The sequence below is a fragment of the Anoplophora glabripennis genome, unplaced genomic scaffold (genome assembly GCF_000390285.2).
Source record: "Anoplophora glabripennis isolate ALB-LARVAE unplaced genomic scaffold, Agla_2.0 scaffold255, whole genome shotgun sequence".
Lineage (NCBI taxonomy): Eukaryota > Metazoa > Arthropoda > Insecta > Coleoptera > Cerambycidae > Anoplophora > Anoplophora glabripennis.
This window is the reverse complement of record NW_019417249.1, coordinates 23,779-44,917: the sequence shown is the minus strand read 5'-3', so window position 1 is coordinate 44,917 and position 21,139 is coordinate 23,779. Positions and strand designations below refer to the sequence as shown.

Below are 21,139 nucleotides of genomic sequence, written 5' to 3'. Positions count from 1 at the left end.
CTTCAGCGGTGGGGATGTCGATCTCTGCATGCGGCGGTGTGGCGTACGTGGTCACATCTCACATCAGTCAGGTTGCAGCACCCAGCGCTCCCCACCCTTCCGAATTTACGAACTCGAACGAACCTAATTCCCTATGTAGCGTTGTACAATGAAAGCAAGGTATAAGTTGATCTATCACCGTGTAAAAACCACAACAGGAGTTTCAGGTTTCCCTTAAAAAAAGTAATCATCTGTTTTGCATTAGTTCTTTTATTAGAAATTTTTTTGCAAAGAAAAACAAATGTATTTCACACCCGTAAACATTTTTTGTACATCAGTTAACGTTTCCTCAGACTTCATATGTCTGGTTTCAAAATCCCATCGATGCATTTGAACCTGTCAAGCATCTTTGCGTCAACAGATGAAGGATGAAATGTTTCTAATACACCGATATTCACAGACATTGCATACTCATATACACACACCAGAACATTTGCGTTTGTGTAGGATTTCTATGCTTCAACACACGATGTTTAATATTGCTCTTGTATTTCCCGTAGCTGCAATCATTTTTCCTGTACATTTTAACTTATGAACGAACTTTATGTTTCAGTTCATGCCGTTTGACATAATTCTTGTATTTAGTTTCAAAATCGCATTCGTTACACTTGTACATTTTAATTTGTGAAGGATCTTTATGTTTCAGTTCGTGTAGTTTCATATTCTCCCTATGTTTGGTTTTGTAATCGCAGTCGTTACACCTGTACATTTCGACCTGAGAGGGATCTTTATGTTTCAATTGATGCTTTTTGAGAGTATTTTTGTATTTAGTTTCGTAATTGCAGTCGTTACATCCGTACATTTCGACCTGAGAGGGATCTTTATGTTTCAATTGGTGCTTTTTGATATAACTCTTGTATATAGTTTCGTAATCGCAGTGGTTACACTTGTACGTTTGAACCTGAGATGGATCTCTGTGCTTCAATTGATGCTTTTTGAAATAACTACTGTATATACTTTCATAATCGCAGTGGTTACACCTGTACATTTGAATCTGAGAAGGATCTTTATGCTTCAATTGGTGTTGTTTCATATGGCGGCTGTATTTAGTTACGTAATCGCAGTCGTTACATCTGTACATTTGAACCTGAGAGGTATCCTTATGCTTCAGTTGGTGATTTTTGATAGTATTCTTGTATTTAGTTACATAATCGCAGTCGTTACATCTGTACATTTGAACCTGAGATGGATCTTTATGTTTCAGTTGATGCTTTTTGATATAACTCCTGTATATACTTTCGTAATCGCAGTGGTTACACCTGTATGTTTGAACCTGAGAAGGATCTTTATGCTTCAGTTGATGATTTTTGATATAACCCGTGTATATAGTTTCATAATCACAGTCATTACATCTATAAGTTTGAACATGAGAAGCATCTTTATGCTTCAGTTGGTGATTTTTTATAGTATTCTTGTATTTAGTTTCGAAATCACAGTCCTTACACCTGTACAATTGAACCTGCGAACGATCTTTATGTTTCAGTTGGTGCTGTTTGATATTACTCCTGTATTTACTTTCGTAATTGCAGTCGTTACACCTATACCTTTGAACCTGAGAAGCATCCTTATGCTTCAGTTGGTGATTTTTTATAATATTCTTGTATTTAGTTTCAAAATCACAGTCGTTACACTTGTACATTTGAACTTGAGAAGGATCTTTATGTTTCAATTGGTGCTTTGCGATAACATATTTGTATTTAGTTTCGTAATCGCACTCATTACACCTGTACATTTTGACCTGTGAAGGATCCTTATGTACCAACTGATGATTCATAAGAAGTATCTTTTTCTTTGATTTATAGTTGCAAACTTTGCATTTATAAATTGGCAGTTGCGAAGCATCTTTATGTGTCAGTGAGTTGTATATGGTTTTATCACGCTCATCACATTTGTTGGAGTCTTTGCGTTTCATATAAAGACTATTAAAGCTGGTCACCTGCTTTGTTTTGAAATCACAAAAGTTGTATTTGTACAGTTGTTCGTATTTCACCTGATGTTTGGCTTTCGCATTACATTCGTTTGCTGATCCGTTCTCCTGTTTACATTCATCCTCTTCTTCACTTTTACTGTAGCTCAGCAGTGGCGTGTAGCTGAAAAAATTGCATATAAAGGGTATTTTTGATAATCAGTTTATATTTTTAAGGGGTTATTGGTGACACATGCCAAAATATTGTGTTTCACAAAAAATCACTCTAATAAAAAGCTTTATAAGAACAGACATACGAGTATTTATATATGAAGTTAATGAGGCGTACGACACCTCTGTAATTATTAATTATACATTTGCTCCACTCAGTGCTTACTGTCATTTCTAACTTGATCACTCTTAGACTTGATCGTATTGTGTTATTAAAATGGATAGTACGTTCTAATCATTTTCACGAACAAACATTCAATTTTAAGTTTCTGAAATCCACACATTATTTCATTTTTATTATAGTGAAATAATTTTTGTGCCCTTCAAATAGTGTAATAAGAATGTATAAATTTTATTAAGAAATTCAGATCCAGAAGTGACATTTTGACATGAAAATAGTAGTTTTAATTATTACGATGGTTTTTCATGATCTATATACCTGGTCACCACCATACAGGTTTACACTGCATTTCCGAATTCTTAGCAAGTCGTCTTTGACCTGCCCTTGTTGTTCTCGGCCCCCACAGAATCCAGCCCGAGAAAAACAAGGGCAGGTCAAAGATTCCTAGCTAAGGCTAAGGAAGCACAATGTAAGTCTTTACTGTCAGCAACCAGGTACATTTGCCACCGCATAGCGAACAAAAAATCTTTCGTACTTTAAACTATAAAAAACCCCGATATACTCGGATCCTTTCTAACTTCAAGGTATTCCAAAAAAACCCTCTAGAGTTCAAACTGCTGCGATTTTTCTTTCATTGCGATGCAAATTATTAAATTTGTCACTTTTGCAAAAAATCAATTAAAGGATAAGGTAAGAAAAATGTCTCTTCGAAAATGAATTTTTTTTTATAATATTCACCAGTGTCATATAAAATTACCCTTTTTTTACCTCTGTTTCCACCTTGTTCGGGCTACAATTTCTAATGTACAATTTTATTTTCTAAAACTCTTGTTAGAACTTCCTAATGTGGACGGTTTTCGAGAAAAAAGGCTTTGAATTAAACTCTTACAATATTACGGTGTATAACATAAGTGAATTCTCAAAGTAGGCTTATGTCAAAACTTATTAATAGTTAATTAATAATTGTTAGTGACTACATAGTAATGACTAATTACAGTCATTAAAATTTTGATATAATAGGTTTTGACATAAGCCTACTTTGAGAAAAGTCACTTATTTTTGTATACACCATAATATTGTAAGAGTTCAATTAAAAGCCTTTTTTCTTGAAAACCGTCCACATTAGGAAGTTTTAATAAGGGTACATTATTTTTAGAAAATAAAATTGTACATTAGAAATTGGAGCTCGAATGGTAAAAAACCTATCCTTAAAAAAATTTTAACTTAAAATGTAATAGGAATGTAGCCTAACTAGCGCCCTCTGCAAAATATACTAAAAATAATTAGACCAGTGTATTTGGCATCCTTAAAAACCCCGGAATACCAAATTTCATAAAAATATTTCGCACCGTTTGGAAATTTTCATAAGACAACAAAAAATTCTTATTTTTTGTCGTACTATCACCCTATGTATTTATGGGAGGTCTTTCTGAAACACCCTGTGTATGGATTTTCTGTATCCGCTGAGACACCAAAGAATACAATCCCTCCAAAAATTTTTTCTAAGAAAACTAATCAAATGAAGTAAAATGTGGAAATAAAATGATCTCTTTGTATGAACTGGTTCATTTCTGTCAAAAGTGATGAATGGACTATTTGGGAAACCACTGTGTCCCTACGGTCTGTTCCTTTCATTATATTCTTCGGTAGCTGTGGACTGTAACTTTTTTTGCATGGTAGACAATCTTGAATTTACTTCAATAAAATGCAGACGTAAACCATTGAATTATAACTTTGTTCTACCGCATATGCACAATTACAATGTGATGTGAAGAACAACAAAATTAAAGAATATTTTTGCTGAACGAAATATTAATAATAATTTTTGACAACAACTAATCTATCTATCTAATCATCAAACAAAAACCACTCTGATCCACAAACGGGATTAGCAGAAAAAACTACTTGGGAGCTTTTTCACAGATCGAGCGAGAGAGAGTGCAATCCGCATAGGAATTTGGTGTAATCATTCCTCAACAAGGACAAAGGACCCATTACTGATTGTTTTATAATGATCTTACATTTTTTGTTAATAATTTGTTAACCCAAGTCTTAATGATTGTTGAAAAATTTACACAATAATTGTATATGACCGACCTAATCTCATAATTTGTTACGATTAGTTCATCACATATTTAATCACAAAGTGTCAGGTTCACAGGATATCATTTTTTAAATTAACGTTAAAATAGTCTTCTCTTACCTCCTTTCCTCATCTTCCGATTTTATGTCGACACATTCAGCTTTGATCGACATTTCCATCTCGTTAATATCGAATCCATTGTCCAAGTTTTCAGTCTTAACGAATACATAGGATGGCAACGCTTCTGTTTGACTTTCTGTAGCTTGGCTGCCTTTAATTTTTTCTTCTACCTCTAAGCAATCTTCTAGGAAACTGTTATGAGTGCACAGAGAATCAAAGCACGGATTACATACAATGGGATCTTTAACGATGTTTATAATCTGCAAAATACAGTTTTTTAAGTTCTGAAATAATTATTTAATATCATTCATACTATTTCAGGAGCCAATTTCTCAATAGCTTCAAGTTCCTCTTCACTTATGCACCTAAACTCATTTTCTACTGGACGCATACACAATCGACATAATTTCTGACTGCACGAAATATCAACTAACTCACTTCTCTTTTCCTGCATGTACACTTCTCTTAAGTCGAGCTGTAACATTTTTTCGTTATCCACATAAGGAATAATTGTGTTATTGGTACTTAGACAAGCGGACTTAAATTCTGACGCCGCATTTAACTTTGTCCTGCAAGCGTCGCATATAACCTCTTTGCTCTCAACTTCAAATTTCTGAAAAACAACAGAAGGAAAATAACTGTGCAGGAAAATAACAATTAAATACTAAAAATTGCTTTACGTTTGAGATTCTTAGGATCTAATGTAATTATATTTCACTGACTTACCAATTTAAGCAAAAGAACATCTAGAATATTTCTGATAATGCTGTCTATCACTTCAAAACTTTTATCGGATATATTTTTAAGGCAAAGCCTACACGGAGTTTCTTTAACATCGCTCATTGCTACGCAGCAATCTTCTTTTAAATCACAAATGACTTTTAATTTTAAATATACAGAAAACAGACAAAAATATAAAGCTGCCACTTCTAGCCTTCTTGCGACAGCGTAATTTAGGTTAGGTTAAGAATAGAGGTGGGCGAAATATAACTGATCCGGTTCCTTCTTAAAGTTCCGCCCCAGATCACAGATCTACTACATGGAGGAATCACATTTACAGCGACAGCTTAACGACTGACAGACAGAGAGTAGTTTGAGTACTATTTTTCTCCATCATTAGCCGATCTCATGAAACGAAATCGAGTGTACACGTACATGCAATTCATACAGTGCAGGTGGCGGGTGTATTTGTATCATGCGCCAACTTCGCAAATGATAATTAAGTTGTGAAAACAAATTTTTATTTAAATAAATGAATATAAGGAAATAAATTCTAGAAACATGATCAATAACTTTGTTCGAAGAACGAATTTGCAACGGTTTGAGTTTGGTACCAAATACGGGAATGTCTTAATAGCTAACTAATACGTATTCTATTAAACAATCTATTTCATAAATATATAAATATTATTAAGCGAGCTACACAGTACGTTCACTCGACTGGTACAGGGGTCGCAGTGTAATAAGAAGGGAAGGATTAATTATGACAAACTTGGCTCAATTAAGCCGTCTCTCTATAAGCAATCGGAGCAGGTGATATGGTCAGCATGTATAGTTAAATTTTATTTAAATCATTTAAGTCTACAATACAATAAATATTATTCTTGTGTTAATATAACTAACAAAATACAACACAGAACAGTTTTGGTTAGATAAGGGAACAGGTGTTAAAAATACTGTTTTTTCACACTTGTTGCAACTCTATTCCCTCCACAACTTAATAAAAATTAAATCATAATTATAAAAATGTAATATGTAATAATGTAAGTAGGATGAATCTTAAATGTACACGTATATTTCAAAAGCGGGTGGAATTCTGAACGTAAATTGAGTCCAGCGAGTTATTCTTAAAAATTACAAATAATTACGGATATTCATCTTTTAAAATCCCTCTATTTTCTACACTGTAAAGGGGGGGATACAATTAGACGGTTCGAAAAAAAAGCACTGAAAGATTTTTTTTATGAGTTGTTATTCAATCGTAATGAAATTTTGTAGACTTGTTAAGAGGAATTGAAGTATATAAGGAACTTTTTTCTTTATTTTAATCGAAATGGCGGATATATGTTATTATGTAATCCGTTGTGATCTTGGAGGATGTTATTTTGACCTGTAAAAGCCCAGAAACAAAAATTATGTAAAAACATTAACAATTAGACGCTAAACCAAAAAAACTAAAAAAAAAAAACAAAAATTTTGCTGTTTGGCAGAAGTTTTTCGAAAAAATTAACCATTCTCCAAAATTCTTTGGTAATTTTTGCAATAATTAATGTTTTCCAATATAAAATTCCAAATTTTTTTAGTTTAACTAGAACTATTTTGAGAAAACTGCGTGTAAAGTTTTGACTACTGAGTACAAGTGTTTACATCGAGCGACAAAGGTATACTAACCGTTACACATCAATTTCAGCGTCGATGCACGCGCTCCCTCTGTATGTGTATAACGACGCTTATAAATAAATCCGTCCCTGGGTATTTCAAAGCATTTTTGCTTGGCCACCCAGAAGTTCAGACTTCATCCTCTTCATTTTTCTATTTGGTCTCGAATGAAAGATATTGTTTGCAGTGAATCTATTGGTTCGCGTGAAGAGTTGTGGCAAAGAATACAAATCGCTGCCAACGAAGTCAGATGCAATCCGAATATGTTGTTTCAAGCTCGAAGATCTCTCAGAAAACGTTGTGTAAAGTGTATCAGTGTCAACGGTGGATTCTTCGAACAATTATTACTTTAAATCATTATTACGTATTTCATTTGTTTTATCCTTAATTGTTGTAATAACACGAAGAAACGCTTAGTTTGTTTCGCTTTTAATTTCTCATATTATCAATACATAGTGTTCGTTAAATCTATTTTTCTCGAAAACGGATCGAGATACCGAAGTGAAACAAGAGTACCTAATTAATGGAAAAATGATTGTTCGTTCAAGTTTTGATTCAAGTTTCATGTTAGACATGCAGGGTTAAAATGTTATTAACTAAATTTTCGGTAAAATTGGTCGTAAGTGGCGCCCTCTATGAGCAACGCTGAAATTGCAACAAGCATCTTATTCGTCGCATAAAAAAATATAGTTTCACAAATTTTCAAGTTCCTAACCTATATATTTTCAGAATAATCGCAAAAAAACTATTTAAAATTTTAACTTTCAACACCCTGTATTTCCAAAACTATCAATTTTCGGTTAAGGCATGTTTGCGCTAATGACCACCATTTCACGTGTAGTATCTTCTGCTCTAGATTTTCCCATTGTTAATGATTCAAAAAAATTTGTGTGCAAGTTCCTCATGGAAAAATAATAGTAGTTCATGTAACGTTTTTTTTCTTAGACACCCTGTTTTCGAGATACAGTGTGTTGAAGTTGTTACTATCCAAATGGGTTTCCTTAATTATCTTTAAATCGGCTAAAGATAAAAATGTCAAAATTTGTACACGAGTAAACATCAACTGTGCGTTAAGAATAATGTGCAAACGGTTTCTTTCTGAAAAGCAGTGTCGCCGATACAGGTAATTTAAGGGGTACAATCGAAAAAATATGTTAAAAGTCAAAATTTATTATATTTCTAAACGGTTCTGTAAACTCTAAAGCATACTACAAAAAAAAAAGGTATACTTGTCGAAATTCGGTACCATGTACCATTTTCGAGGAAAATGAAGTTGCATTTTTTTTGCTCGCATAAAGCGGCACAAGTACATTAACAAAATATTAAATTGAAAGAGGACTTTACCATTGAATGAGCTGAAGACATTTGTAAACTAACATCTAAAAAAGTATGTCAAAATAAACAGATTATGGTAATTAATTATCTATTATTAACCAATTTTAGATTTTGTAAACTACTCTACCATTACTAAAATAAACAATTGTTGAATGGACTGAATTGTTGATGGACATGAATGCTTATAAAATGTAATAAGAACAGAAAATATTAGGAAACAGACTCGGACACATACAGAACAAAACAGCTGCACAATTAAATAAATGAGCAAAACTCCAAATACTACAGTAGACGCTGAAATTGTCCCCCATTTGTTTCTATGCAACTTCATTTTTCTGGAAAATGATACATGTTACCCGAATTTTGACAAGTATACCTTTTTTTGTAATATGCTTTAGAGCTTTCAGAACCGTTTAGAAATGTAATAATTTTGACTTTTAACATATTTTTTTCCATTGTACCCCTCCAGTTACCTATATCGGCGACATTGCTTTTCAGAAAGAAACCGTTTGCTCATTATTCTTAACGCACAGTTGATGTTTACTCGTGTACAAATTTTGACAATTTTATCTTTAGCCGATTTAAAGATAATTAAGGAAAACCAACCATTTGGAAAGTAACAACTTCAAGACACTGTATCTCGAAAACAGAGCGTCTAAGAAAAAAACTTTACATGAACTACCCCTATTATTTTCCCCCAAGGAACTTGTACACAAATTTTTTGAAACATGAAAGGGACACCCCGTATACCAATATTTGTGAAGTGTCATATTCACACTTGTAGCTCTTATATGCGTCTAGTTTTGACTATATTTTCCACGATGATTGGTTGTTAGCAAAGCACACCGGTACAATTATTCTTCAACATGTGATATTTAATATTACTACTATATTTAGTTTCATAATCACAGTGGTTACACTTGTGCATTTTAACTTGTGAAGGATCTTTATGTTTGAGTTGGTGCTTTTTGATATTATACTTGTATTTAGTTTCGAAATCGCAGTCGTTACATCTGTACATCTGAACCTGCGAAGGATCTTTATGCTTTAGTTGGTGATGTTTGATAGCAGTCTTGTGTTTTGTTTCATAACTGCAGTCCTTACACCTGTATATTTGAATCTGTGAAGAATCCTTATGTTTCAGTTGGTGATGTTTGATATATCTCAAGTGCTTAGTTTTGAAATCGCAGTCATTACATTTGTACATTTGAACCTGCGAAGGATCTTTATGTTTCAGTTGGTGTCGTGTGATATGACTCGAGTATATACTTTCGTAGTCGCAGTTGTTACATTTGTACTTTTGAATCTGTGAAGGATCTTTATGCCTCAGTTGATGATGTTTGATATGACCCTTATATTTAGTTTTAAAATCGCAGTCGTTACACCTGTACATTTGAATCTGCGAGGGATCTTTATGTTTCAGTTGGTGTCGTGTAATATGACTCCCGTACGTAGTTTTGAAATCGCAGTCATTACACTTGTACATTTGAATCTGCGTAGGATCTTTATGCTTCCTTTGATGATGTATGATACTGCTCTTGTATTTAGTTTCATAATCGCAGTCGTTACATCTGTACATTTGAATCTGCGACGGATCTTTATGCTTCAGTTTGTGCCGATTGATAGCTGTCCTGTATTTTGTTTCGTAATCGCAGTTGTTACACCTGTACATTTGAACCTGTGTAGAAGTTTTATGTTTCAGTTGGTGTCGCGTGATAAGACACTTGTATTTAGCTTTGTAATCACAGTCGTTACACTTGTACATTTTGGCCTGTGAGTAATCTTTGTGAATCAATTGGTGCCTTTGAAGAGATTTCTTACTTCCAGTTTCATACTCACATGATTCACATTTATACAGTGCTGGATCGTTCTCGTGTCTCGCACAGTGTGACATAAAACGGCTCTCACTTCCAGTTTTGTAAGTACATTTATCACATTTGTACAATACTTTGTGCTTTTGTTTGGTTTTCATTTTTGATCCATTCTCATCTTTATATCCTTCCCTTTCCACATGTTCACAGTCAGTCTTCTCGAACAGTTCATTATTGGAACTCTGCAGTAGCATGTCGCTGAAAAAAATTCAAAGACAATTCTATTTAAGAGTTATATGGAGTAAAACTAATATTTTTTGCCAACTTTGATGGCATTTAGTGGAAAAAAGCAACGTGGCACAGAAACTGTAAGTGGAAGACTCATAAAATTCTATCAATGAAAATTTCTGATATTTATCTTTAAAAATGTCGCTAACACAACAGCTCAAATGATCACTTTTGGTAAAAATCAATTAAAGTTAGGTTACCAGATCTATTTCATGACAGACCTGGAGATATGGCTCGTTTGTATAATTGATGCCTAAAAAAAAAGGAAGACAAATTGTTGTTTTCGAGGAACTCGATGTCTAAAAATAAAAAACGGAGACGCAATAAGGAGATATCTACTTCGCGACAGAGATCAGGAATCAGAAAATGATTTTTCCCACAACAAAGAAAACCCGGAGAAATGGCATGTTAACTCGGAGCCCGGAGATGTACCATCAAAACCCGAAGACTCCGAAGATCTGGCAGCCCTAATTAAAGTATAAACATACCGTCTTTTAATAATTCTTTTAAATTGAAAATGTCAAATATCAAAAAACAAGAAAATAAAAAAATTTTGAAGAGAAATTTCTATTCGAAAATATTTTTTTTATTGTTTTCAAACGTCAAATTAAAAATTAATTGCAAAGCGTTGTATAACCCCCAATGTCGCTGTATTTCCTTCCTCAATTCTCAAATATTTACAGAGTTCTCTAGCTCACAAATTGTTTCCAGCAGCTTTAACAAAAAAAAAGTTTTTTTTAAACCCAAATTTTTTTGTAAAAAAATATATATTTTTTGAGGATCGTGTGGCATTGTGAATATTGTAAAAAAAATTTTGATTTTGCAAAAAAACATTTTCAATTAAAAAAATATTAATAAAGTTTCAAAATTTATGCTTGAATTAATTTTTAGCAAAAGTGACAACTGATAAGGGTTTCTTTGGGATACTTTGAGGTTAAAAAACAACCGACAATATTCTCAAGTTATCTCCAGTTTAGAAAGTCCTTAAATATGCAAATTTTTACCTTTTCTTTAACCATGTTTCTTCTGTTTCGAAAAAATAAATTGTCAAAAAACGATAAAAAATTTCTACCGTTAAAAAATTTAATGAATGAATGAAATCTAATATAGCATTATTTGTACCCATATCCGATTTAAACCTGTACTGATCGTTTTATAGTGATCTTACATTTTTTGCCAATAATTTGTTAACCTAAGCCTTAATAATGTTACTTAGTCTCATAATTTGTTACGATTAGTTCATCACCAGATGGCACATATTCAATCATAAAAATCAGAAACTGTCAGATTCACAGGATGCCGTTATTTAAATTAATCTTAAAATAGTCTTCTCTTACCTCCTTTCCTCATCTTCTGATTTTATGTGGACACATTCAGCCTTGATTGACATTTCCATCTCGTTAATATCAAATTCATTGTCCAAGTCTTCAATCTTAACGAATACATCAGATGACGTCGTTTCTACTCGACTTTCTGTGGTTTGGCTATCAAAAATACCTTTAATTTTTTCTTCTACCTCTAAGCAATCTTTTAGGAAAGCGTTATGAGTGCACAGAGAATTAAAGCACGGCTTACATACAATAGGATCTTTGATGATATTTATAATCTGCAAAATAGTTTTTTAAATCTGAAAAATGCAAGTATTTAATATCATTCATACTATTTCAGGAGTCAATTTCTCAATAGCTTCAAGTTCCTCTTTACGTATGCACCTAAACTCACTTTCTACTGGGTGCATACACAGTCGACATATTTTCTGACTGCATGAATTATCAGATAATTCACTTTTCTTTTCCTGCAGGAACACTTCTTTTAAGTCGAGCTGTAACATTTTTTCACTATTTACGTAAGAAATAATTGTGTTATCGGTACTTAGACAAGCTGACTTAAATTCTGACGCCTTATTTAACTTTCTTCTGCAACCGTTACATATAACTTCTTTGTTTACATCATTAAATTTCTGAAAAATATGCAACTTTAAACAAAAAGAAAATAACTGTGCAGGATAATAACAATTGAATACTAAAAGTTGCTTTACATTTACTCTTAGGATCTAGTCTAATTATTTCGCCGAATTACCAATTTCAGCAAAAGCATATCCAGAATGTCTCTGATAATGTTGTCTATCACTTCAAAACTTTTATCGGTTATATTTGTAAGGCAAAGCCTACACAGAGTTTCCTTAACATCACTCATTGCTACGCAGCAATCTTATTTTAATTTAAATATAAACAGAAAACAGACTCAAAAATATAAAGCCGCCACTACTAACCTTTTTGTGACTGCCTAATTTAGGTTAGGTTAGGAATAGAGATGGGCGAAACATGACAGAGCATGAGCATTTCTCGATCGGATTTCCTATTCTGGTCCGGCTTCGATCCCTGGTGTCGCCACTGGCAATGTCGATGGATAATGGGTGTTTGTCCGCGTTTTTTCAGGTGTAGCCTCCCTTCCGCACAACCTTTGGCTTTGAGGGTTGTCTTTTGTCTTGTCTCATTTCTGTGGTGCGTTTTATGACTGATTTCGATCCGAGTAAATCGGTTCCTACTCAATTTTCCGTTCTAGATTACGGATCTACTACATGGATGGTAGGCCATTTACAGCGAGAGTAAACGAGTGACAGAGAGAGAAAGAGATAGTTAGTGTACTATCTTTCTTTATCATTTAGACAGGTGATTCGCCGACGTCATGAAACGAAATCAAGAACAGTGCACACGCACTTGCGCAATTGATTCGGTGCAGGTGGCGGGTACATTTGTAACGTGCGCCAGCTTTTCAAACGATAATTAAGTGATAAAAACACATTTTTATTCAAGTTATACAAAATAAATTCCAGAAACAGAATCGCAATAGCTTCTATGAACATCTATGAACGCATTCTTAAATTATTATTATAAAAAATTAAGTTACATTATAATTGAATTGAATTTTTATTTGTATTTTATCTTCTAATTCCCATTTTTTTTGGTATGTACAGGGTGGATCAAATTGTTCAGTTTACCAAGATGGGAAGGAATGTATGTAACAAATTGGACTTAATTAAAGAGGCTCCCTACGAGTATCCGGAACCAATGATATAGTCAGCATGTTTAAGATAAATTTTATTTAATTCATTTAAGCCTACAATACAAAAAAAATTATTCCTAGGTCTTGAAATAACCAACAAAATATAACAGAGAACAGTGTTAGATAAGGGAACAGTTGTCAAAAATACTGTTTTATCACAGTTGTTGCAACTCTGTTCCCTCCACAAATTAATAACAATTAAATCAAAATTATAAAAATGTGGGATGTAGGGTGAATCTTAAATGTGCACATATATTTCGCACACACGGGAGTAATTCGCAACGTAAATAATGAGCACAGTGAAAATTCTTGAAAATTACAAATAATTACGAATTACGAATTTTAAATCATTCTATTTAGATATATACTTGTATTTTAAAAACTGCTGGAAGGTAAGAATCTGTTACATTGTAAATTGTATCGCTATTTAAAATACACATGTAAACATTTGATTCACTGAATATTGACTCGCATTACTGCGTATGTACATATACAGGGTGTTAATAATGTATGTAGCCAAATTTTACGCCAAAGATACAGTGTGTCAAATTTTTTTTTAAAATAGTTTCTTTAGGGCCTTAAAATGCCCCCAAAGGAAGAAATCTAACAGATTTAAATCCAGTGACCTGGGTGGCCATGACTGTGGAAACAGTTAATGCAAGCGAAAAAATTCAAAAGATGACTGGTGTAATTTTAATTGCTTAATCATAAATAAAATTCACTCTGTTGCACAAAAATTTTTTTTAGCTAGCATTAATTTTTATAACAATTTCTAAGACTAGAATAGACTATTGATATGGGAAGAAATTACAGGTATACTCCAGTTTTTGATAGTTTGGTAGTTTTAATTTCTTATTATACAGGGTGTTCCTAAATAAGTGTCGCAACGGAAAACTGTAAATTCCTCTTGAAAAAAGAAACATTTTTTTCCTCTTCCATTTTTCTCTCCGGGCTTTCGTTTTCGAGATACACGGTGTCAAAACTCTAATTTTTTTTTAGTTTTTCGCCAATATCTTAGGAATCGTTTGAACTACAGGACTGAGCTTTTGTACACACATTACCACTATTAATAGCTACTTTTTCGCACCCTTCTCGAATTCATTGGACGTGCCAGTGGTGGAGATTTTAAGGTACCGTAAGGGTTTTTCTCCCCCTAAATTTTACGCCACTGGAAAAATTGACTTTTGACAGCAAATTCTAAAGCGCCAATGAATTTTACACAATAAGAGTTCTCTTGGTTCATTGCTCTAAAGTCAACCGTTTTCAAGAAAAATGACTTTTTATGAACAAAAGCAAACATTTTTGCTAACGTTCCATGTCAATACTATCGAAAAGTTGACCGATAGAAGTGAAGCCGCAGCGGCAGAAAGAAACATTAGAAGATGTAATGCATGCATTCAAGCCAACGGACGTAATTTTGAACAGTTTCTGTAAATTTTACTCGCCAAATTGATAAAAAAAGTTAAAATCCTATCTGTTGTTAAATTTCGTTATAATTGTTAATTATTATACCTATTTTTTGAATTACTAAAGATTTTCGAAACGTTAGCAAAATGTTTGCTTTTGTTATTAAAAAGTCATTTTTCTTGAAAACGGTTGACTTTAGAGCAATGAACCAATAGAACTCTAATTGTGTAAAATTCATTGGCGCTTTAGAATTTCTAAAGCTCGTCCAATGAATTCGAGAAGGGTGCGAAAAAGTAGCTATTAATAGTGGTAATGTGTGTACAAACGCTCAGTCCTGTAGTTCAAACGATTCCTAAGATATTGGCGAAAAACTAAAGTTTTGACACCGTGTATCTCGAAAACGAAAGCCCAAAAAGAAAAATGGAAGAGGAAAAAAATGTTTCTTTTTTCAAGAGGGATTTACAGTTTTCCGTTGCGACACTTATTTAGGAACACCCTGTATAGGGGCATGCAATATAGTAATTTTTATATTTTTTTCTCCAAAAAAGAAGCAAGAAACGAAAAAAATTCAAGACAAAAAAGTTGTACTTTTAGTTACTTAACACGAAAAAAATTATAAAACTTAAAAAAATCAGTGGCAACTTTTTTTTTGTCAAAAATATTTGTTAAGGTGCCCCCCAGGAAGCCACTGGACTTAATAATTTTAATCTAGTTAGGGCTAAACGCCTAAGATTTTTACAAGAAACCGAAGAAAGTTTGACAACCCGTATCTTGAAAATGAAGCATTACAGGACATATGTTTATATAAACTTTTCGTCTTAGAACCACTCAAAGAATTACGCCACATACTTAAAAACCACCCATATACAAGGTGTCGGATTTTAATGTATAAAGGTGTATAATCTTTTTAATTCGACTTTTATAAAAAAATATTTAGAACAAAAGTTATTAGGTTTCGAGGGAGTCAAATTATGGTGACCTTGAAGTCAATTATCAAGGTCGTTTCAAGTCAACCTTGATTTTTTAAATGGAAACCCATATTTTTTATTACAGATTCGTATTCTGCACGAAGAAATACGTAACTTTTGAATAAAACATTTTTTGAAAATGCTTGGTTCTCTCGCCAGAGTGTGCTATACTATTACTGTTCCATTTTATATCTCCGGCTAATATCTCAAGAAATAAGCAGGGTGCTGAAAAATATTTCCAACAAAAGTTGTCAGGGTTCGGAGGGATCAAATTACCGTGAATTTGAAATTAAACAGTAATTCAAGTCTATTATCAAGGCCAACCTAGATTTTTTACATGGAAACCCATATTTTTAGTACAGTTTCATATTCTGTGGGAAAAAATACTTAATTTTTGTGTGAAACATTTTTCTTGAAAAGACTTCCTGTAATAAAATATGAGTGTCCATTTAAAAACTCAAGGTTGACCTTGAATTGATAATTGACTTCAAGGTCACTATAATTTGACCGCCTCGAAACCTGATAACATTTGTTCGAAATATTTTTTTATACAAGTCGAATTAAAAAAATTATGCAGCCTGGTACAATAGAACGGGACACCTTGTATATACCAATATCTGTGATTGATGTCATATTCACATTTGTAGTTCTTATATGCGTCCATTTTTGACTATATTTTGCACGATGGGCAGTAACGCAGTACAACTATTCTCCAACACGTGATATTTAATATTGCTCCTGTATTTAGTTTCGTAATCGCAGTGGTTACACTTGTGTATTTGAACCTGTGAAGGGTCATTATGTTTCAGTTTTGATATTGTACTTGTATTTAGCTTCGAAATCCCAGTCGTTACACCTGTACATTTGAACCTCAGAAGAATCCTTATGTTTCAGTTGGTGCTTTTTGATAGCATATTTGTATTTAGTTTCGTATGTGCATTTGTTACATCTGTACATTTGAACCTGCGATGCCTCTTTATGTTGTACCTGGTGCTTTTTGATATTCATCTTGTATTTAGTTTCATAATCACAGTGTTTACACCTGTACATTTGAACCAGTGAAGGATCTTTATGCTTCAGTTGGTGCTGTTTGATATAACTCTTATATTTAGTTTCGTAACCACAGTCGTTGCACCTGTACATTTGAATCTGCGAGGGATCTTTATGTTTCAGTTGGTGTCGTGTAATATGGCTCCCGTATGTAGTTTTGAAATCACAGTCATTACACTCGTACATTTGAACCTGCGAAGGGTCTTTATGCTTCATTTGATGATGTTTGATACCACTCTTGTATTTAGTTTCATAATCGCACTCGTTACACCTGTACATTTGAACTTGAGAAGGATCTTTATGTTTCAGTTTGTGCCGATTGAAAGCTGTCCTGTATTTTGTTTCAAAATCGCATTCGTTACACCTGTACATTTGAACCTGTGAAGGATTTTTATGTCTCAGTTGGTGTCGTTTGATAAGACATTTGTATTTAGCTTTGTAATCACAGTCGTTACACTTGTACATTCTGGCATGCGAGGGATCCTTATGTCTCAAATGGTGCCTTTGAAGAAATTTCTTACTTCCAGTTTCATACTCACACGATTCACATTTATACACTGCCGAATCGTTCTCGTGTCTCGCACAGTGTGACATAAAACAACTGTCACTTTCAGTTTTGTAAGTACAATTATCACATTTGTACAATACTTTGCGCTTCTGCTTGGTTTTCACTTTTGATCCATTCTCATCTTTATATCCTTCTTTTTCCGCATTTTTACAGTCAGTTTTCTCGAACGGTTCATTATCGGAACTCTGCAGAAGCATGTCACTGAAAAAAATTCAAATACAATTCTATTTAAATCAGGCACATTGTTTTAGGAGTTATATGGAGTAAAACCTTTGTTTTTTGTCAACTTTGATGCAGTTTAGTGGCAAAACCTTTGTTTGTGGCATCATATTTTTGACGCTTTGTGTGGGTTCTTATATGCGACCGAAACTGACAGTGTAAGACTCATAAAATTCTATTAATGAAAATTTCTGATATTTATTTTTAAAAATGTCACTAACACAACAGCTCAAAGAATGGCTGAAATGGTCACTTTTGGTAAAAATCAATCAAAGGAGCATAGCATCTTTTGCTATTTTTTTGAATTGAAAATGTTTATTTTAACAAAAATTTATATATTTAAAATAAAAAAATGTCAAATATCGAAAAAAAGAAAAAAAAACTGTTGGAAAAAGAATGTTCTATTTGAAAATATATTTTTTTAGATTATTCACAATGACACACCTGTCAAATAAAGTTGTCCTTTTTTTTGACAGTTGACAGCTTGTATTCAAACGTCAATTTAAAAATTAATCAGTATTTCCTTCCTCAAATCTCAAATACTAACAGAGTTCTCTAGCTCACAAATCGTTTCCAGGAGCTTTAGAAAAACAATGTAATCTTTTTCACGATCGTTAGCACTGTGAATATTGTAAAAAGAAATGTGGATTTTTGAAAAAAACATTCTCAATTAAAAAAATATTAATAAAAGATTTAAAATTTATCCTTGAATTTATTTTTAGCAAAAGTGACAATTTCAATCATTTGGATCATAACAAAAGATAATTTGCAATGGATTCAAATATTCCTGTCTTACCTTGTTTCCTCATCTTCCGTTTTTATGTCGACACATTCAGCTTTGATCGACATTTCCATCTCATTAATATCAAATCCATTGTCCAAGTCTTCAGTCTTAACGAATACATCGGATGGCAAAGTTTCTATTTGACTTTCTGTAGCTCGGCTATCAAAAATACCTTTAATTTCTTCTTCTATCTCTAAGCAATCTTTCAGGAAATTGTTATGAGTGCACAGAGAATCAAAGCACGGCTTACATAGAATGGGATCTTTGATGATGTTTATAATCTACAATGTATAGTATTTTAAATTCTAAAAAATGCAATTATTTAACATCATCAATACCATTTCAGGTGCTAATTTCTCAATAGCTTCGAGTTCCTCTTTACGTATGCACCTAAACTCACTTTCTACTGGGTGCATACACAGACGACAGATCTTCTGACTGCAAACTAATTCACATCTATTTTCCCGCATGTACACCTCTCTTAAGTCTAGTTGTAACATTTTTTCGCTATCCACATAAGGCATAATTGTGTTATCGGTACTCAGACACATTGACCTAAATTCTAACGCCATATCTAACCTTCTCTTGCAAGCGTTACATATAACCTCATTGCTCTTGTTATCGAATTTCTGAAATATATGCAACTTTAACTCAACAGAAAGAAAATAACTGCGACGAAAAATAACAATGAAGTGTTAAATGTCGTTTTGAGACTATGAAGAAGTGTAAATCGAGATAGAATCTAATTATCTTTCACTGACTTACCAATTTCAGTAAAAGAACATCTAGAATGTCTCCGATAATGTTGTTTATCACTTCAAAACTTTTATCGGTTATATTTTTAAAGCAAAGCCTACACAAAGTTTCCTTAACATCAGTCATTGCTCTCCAACAATTTTCTTTTAAATATAAACACAAAATATAAAGTAGACACAAAAATACAGTTGTCACTTTTAACTTAACCACAAAACATATAAGCTTCTTGGCTTCTTGTAACAACCTGATTCCGTGGTTGTAGTACGGAATGTTCCGAAACTTCCGTTTCTTTTCGATACCAAGTAAATTAAGTATCGGTACCAACATTTTAATACTTTACCCATATGAGTATATCAGTATATTCAATATCGTATGGAAACAAATCTTACTGTCCACTATACTGGTTCTTTCTCTATCCCTATCAACACTCACTTTTTTCGAGAAATTCATCAATTTGCTTGTTTTGCAAATAGATAAATATTTTTCACAACATAATTTTAGGTTTTTCTGGCTTTAAAACCACTCTAAACTTTGTTAGATTTCGTGTTAGGAATTAGCCTGGATCCACATGCGTGTGCGATCTCGGATCGTCGTAGCCACGTGACTAGCATCGTCCAATCCGTATTGACCTAGACGTAATGTCAAGTCGTTTTACTGATGCACAATTTTTTTGTATGTTTGAATATCTCTAACCTAAAAATTTTGAATTTTGAAAATTTATATCTGGAAAGTACTCGGAATGGCAAACCTATTAGTTCAAAAAACAGCCCTTATAGGTACTCTTATAGTTTTGCTGTAAATAAGGGTTAACTTTAACGGGCTATAACTCCGAAAATAATGGGCGGATCATCAGTTTTTTTTTTAAATACTCGTCTTTCCGAGTACTTTCAAACCATATTTTAAAATAAAAAGAAAATTTGAAAAAAACATTAAATTATTGTAATTGTTTATGAGTGAAAATTGCGAAAATGTTTAAACAATCACCACGGCTCTCCTAATCGTCCGATTTGAATTTTTCAAAACCCATTTTAAAGCTTGAGAGCTCTTCTTTTTGTGGTGAAATTTTCAAGTATCCAAAGGCTTTAGATTTTTAGAAATTTGATTTTGAAGATTAAAAAAAAATTTAAACAATTATTATGTAAAAACTATCGAACCGAATTGGATGAAATTTGGTGTGACGATTCTATGCACTAAGAAGTTTAATTGGGAAAAGTATGAAGATCCTAGGTATTATACAAGTGTCTGAAAAAAATTGACAAATAAACTAGAATTTTTTGCAATTTTTTAAATGATTTTTCCGATTTTTGCAATAACAATAATTATTTTTTTGAATTGCAACTAACTCTATTTTGATCAAAATTTAATTACAAAACTTTTTTTCCTCTTCCATTTTTGTCTAAAATGAATAGTTGCTAAGTTGTCGACGAGGAATCCAAGAAAAAAATTATTTTTTTTTTTCTTTTTTTTTTTTTCTACTTTTTTGCAATAACAATTAAGCCTACGTTTTTTTTATTTGCATAGAAAAATTATCATTTCTGATGTTATTTAGTAGCCGTTAAAGCAAAAATCTCCGATCATATGCGTTTTACCCAAGTATACCCTTTTTAAAACAGATACCACCTGGACTAAAATTAATATATTGAAATATATAAGGAATTTCAGATAAAATTTAAAATAATTAGATTTATTTATTTGACATTTGGAAAATTAATGTAAAACAGATATTGTTATTAGTTATAGAAATATTGTAAAGTATAATTATAAATTATGTAAAATTTAGATAAGGTAAAACGCGTGTGAATACAGGAAAGTGATACAAAATTTTAAGATATGTGAATATCAAGACATGGTATTTAATCAGATGTGAAGAAATCAAAGTGGGACACTATACATATATAAAAGTTTTGTATGGCAATGGGGATGGAATTATTTTTTTTTTATAAAGAAAAAAAGGGGGTGCTGAGATGTCATTGCAATTTGACAGAAATTAATATAATTGGAGATATAA

At 32.6% G+C, this 21,139-nt stretch overlaps 2 protein-coding genes across 2 annotated transcripts; both read right to left on the bottom strand.

The window, feature by feature from the left end:
- Window positions 1-298: 298 nt before the first annotated feature.
- LOC108905883 (zinc finger autosomal protein-like) lies at window positions 299-5,418 on the bottom strand. The gene is made up of 5 exons (XM_018708948.2): window positions 5,227-5,418; window positions 4,814-5,113; window positions 4,501-4,760; window positions 1,716-2,129; window positions 299-1,157 (listed from the first exon to the last, which is right to left on the bottom strand). Exons 1-5 carry the CDS (start codon window positions 5,341-5,343, stop codon window positions 569-571), a joined length of 1,680 nt encoding a protein of 559 aa, XP_018564464.2. The 5' UTR covers window positions 5,344-5,418; the 3' UTR covers window positions 299-568.
- A 3,501-nt stretch (window positions 5,419-8,919) lies between these two features.
- LOC108905881 (zinc finger protein 729-like) lies at window positions 8,920-19,277 on the bottom strand. The gene is made up of 7 exons (XM_018708946.2): window positions 19,141-19,277; window positions 18,714-19,004; window positions 18,388-18,656; window positions 17,453-17,573; window positions 11,974-12,135; window positions 11,651-11,919; window positions 8,920-10,283 (listed from the first exon to the last, which is right to left on the bottom strand). Exons 1-7 carry the CDS (start codon window positions 19,255-19,257, stop codon window positions 9,047-9,049), a joined length of 2,466 nt encoding a protein of 821 aa, XP_018564462.2. The 5' UTR covers window positions 19,258-19,277; the 3' UTR covers window positions 8,920-9,046.
- Between the last annotated feature and the right edge of the window lie 1,862 nt (window positions 19,278-21,139).

Coding starts and splice junctions, on each gene's coding strand:
- LOC108905883 (XM_018708948.2), bottom strand. CDS start 5,343: ATGAGCGATGTTAAAGAAACTCCGTGTAGGCTTTGCCTTAAAAATATA. Junction 5,114..5,226: donor ATGTTCTTTTGCTTAAATTG/GTAAGTCAGTGA, acceptor GTTGTTTTTCAG/AAATTTGAAGTTGAGAGCAA. Junction 1,158..1,715: donor TACAAATATGTTATCGCAAA/GCACCAATTGAA, acceptor TACTATCAAAAA/TCACCAACTGAAGCATAAGG.
- LOC108905881 (XM_018708946.2), bottom strand. CDS start 19,257: ATGACTGATGTTAAGGAAACTTTGTGTAGGCTTTGCTTTAAAAATATA. Junction 18,657..18,713: donor AGAAATTAGCACCTGAAATG/GTATTGATGATG, acceptor TATACATTGTAG/ATTATAAACATCATCAAAGA. Junction 11,920..11,973: donor AGAAATTGACTCCTGAAATA/GTATGAATGATA, acceptor ACTATTTTGCAG/ATTATAAATATCATCAAAGA.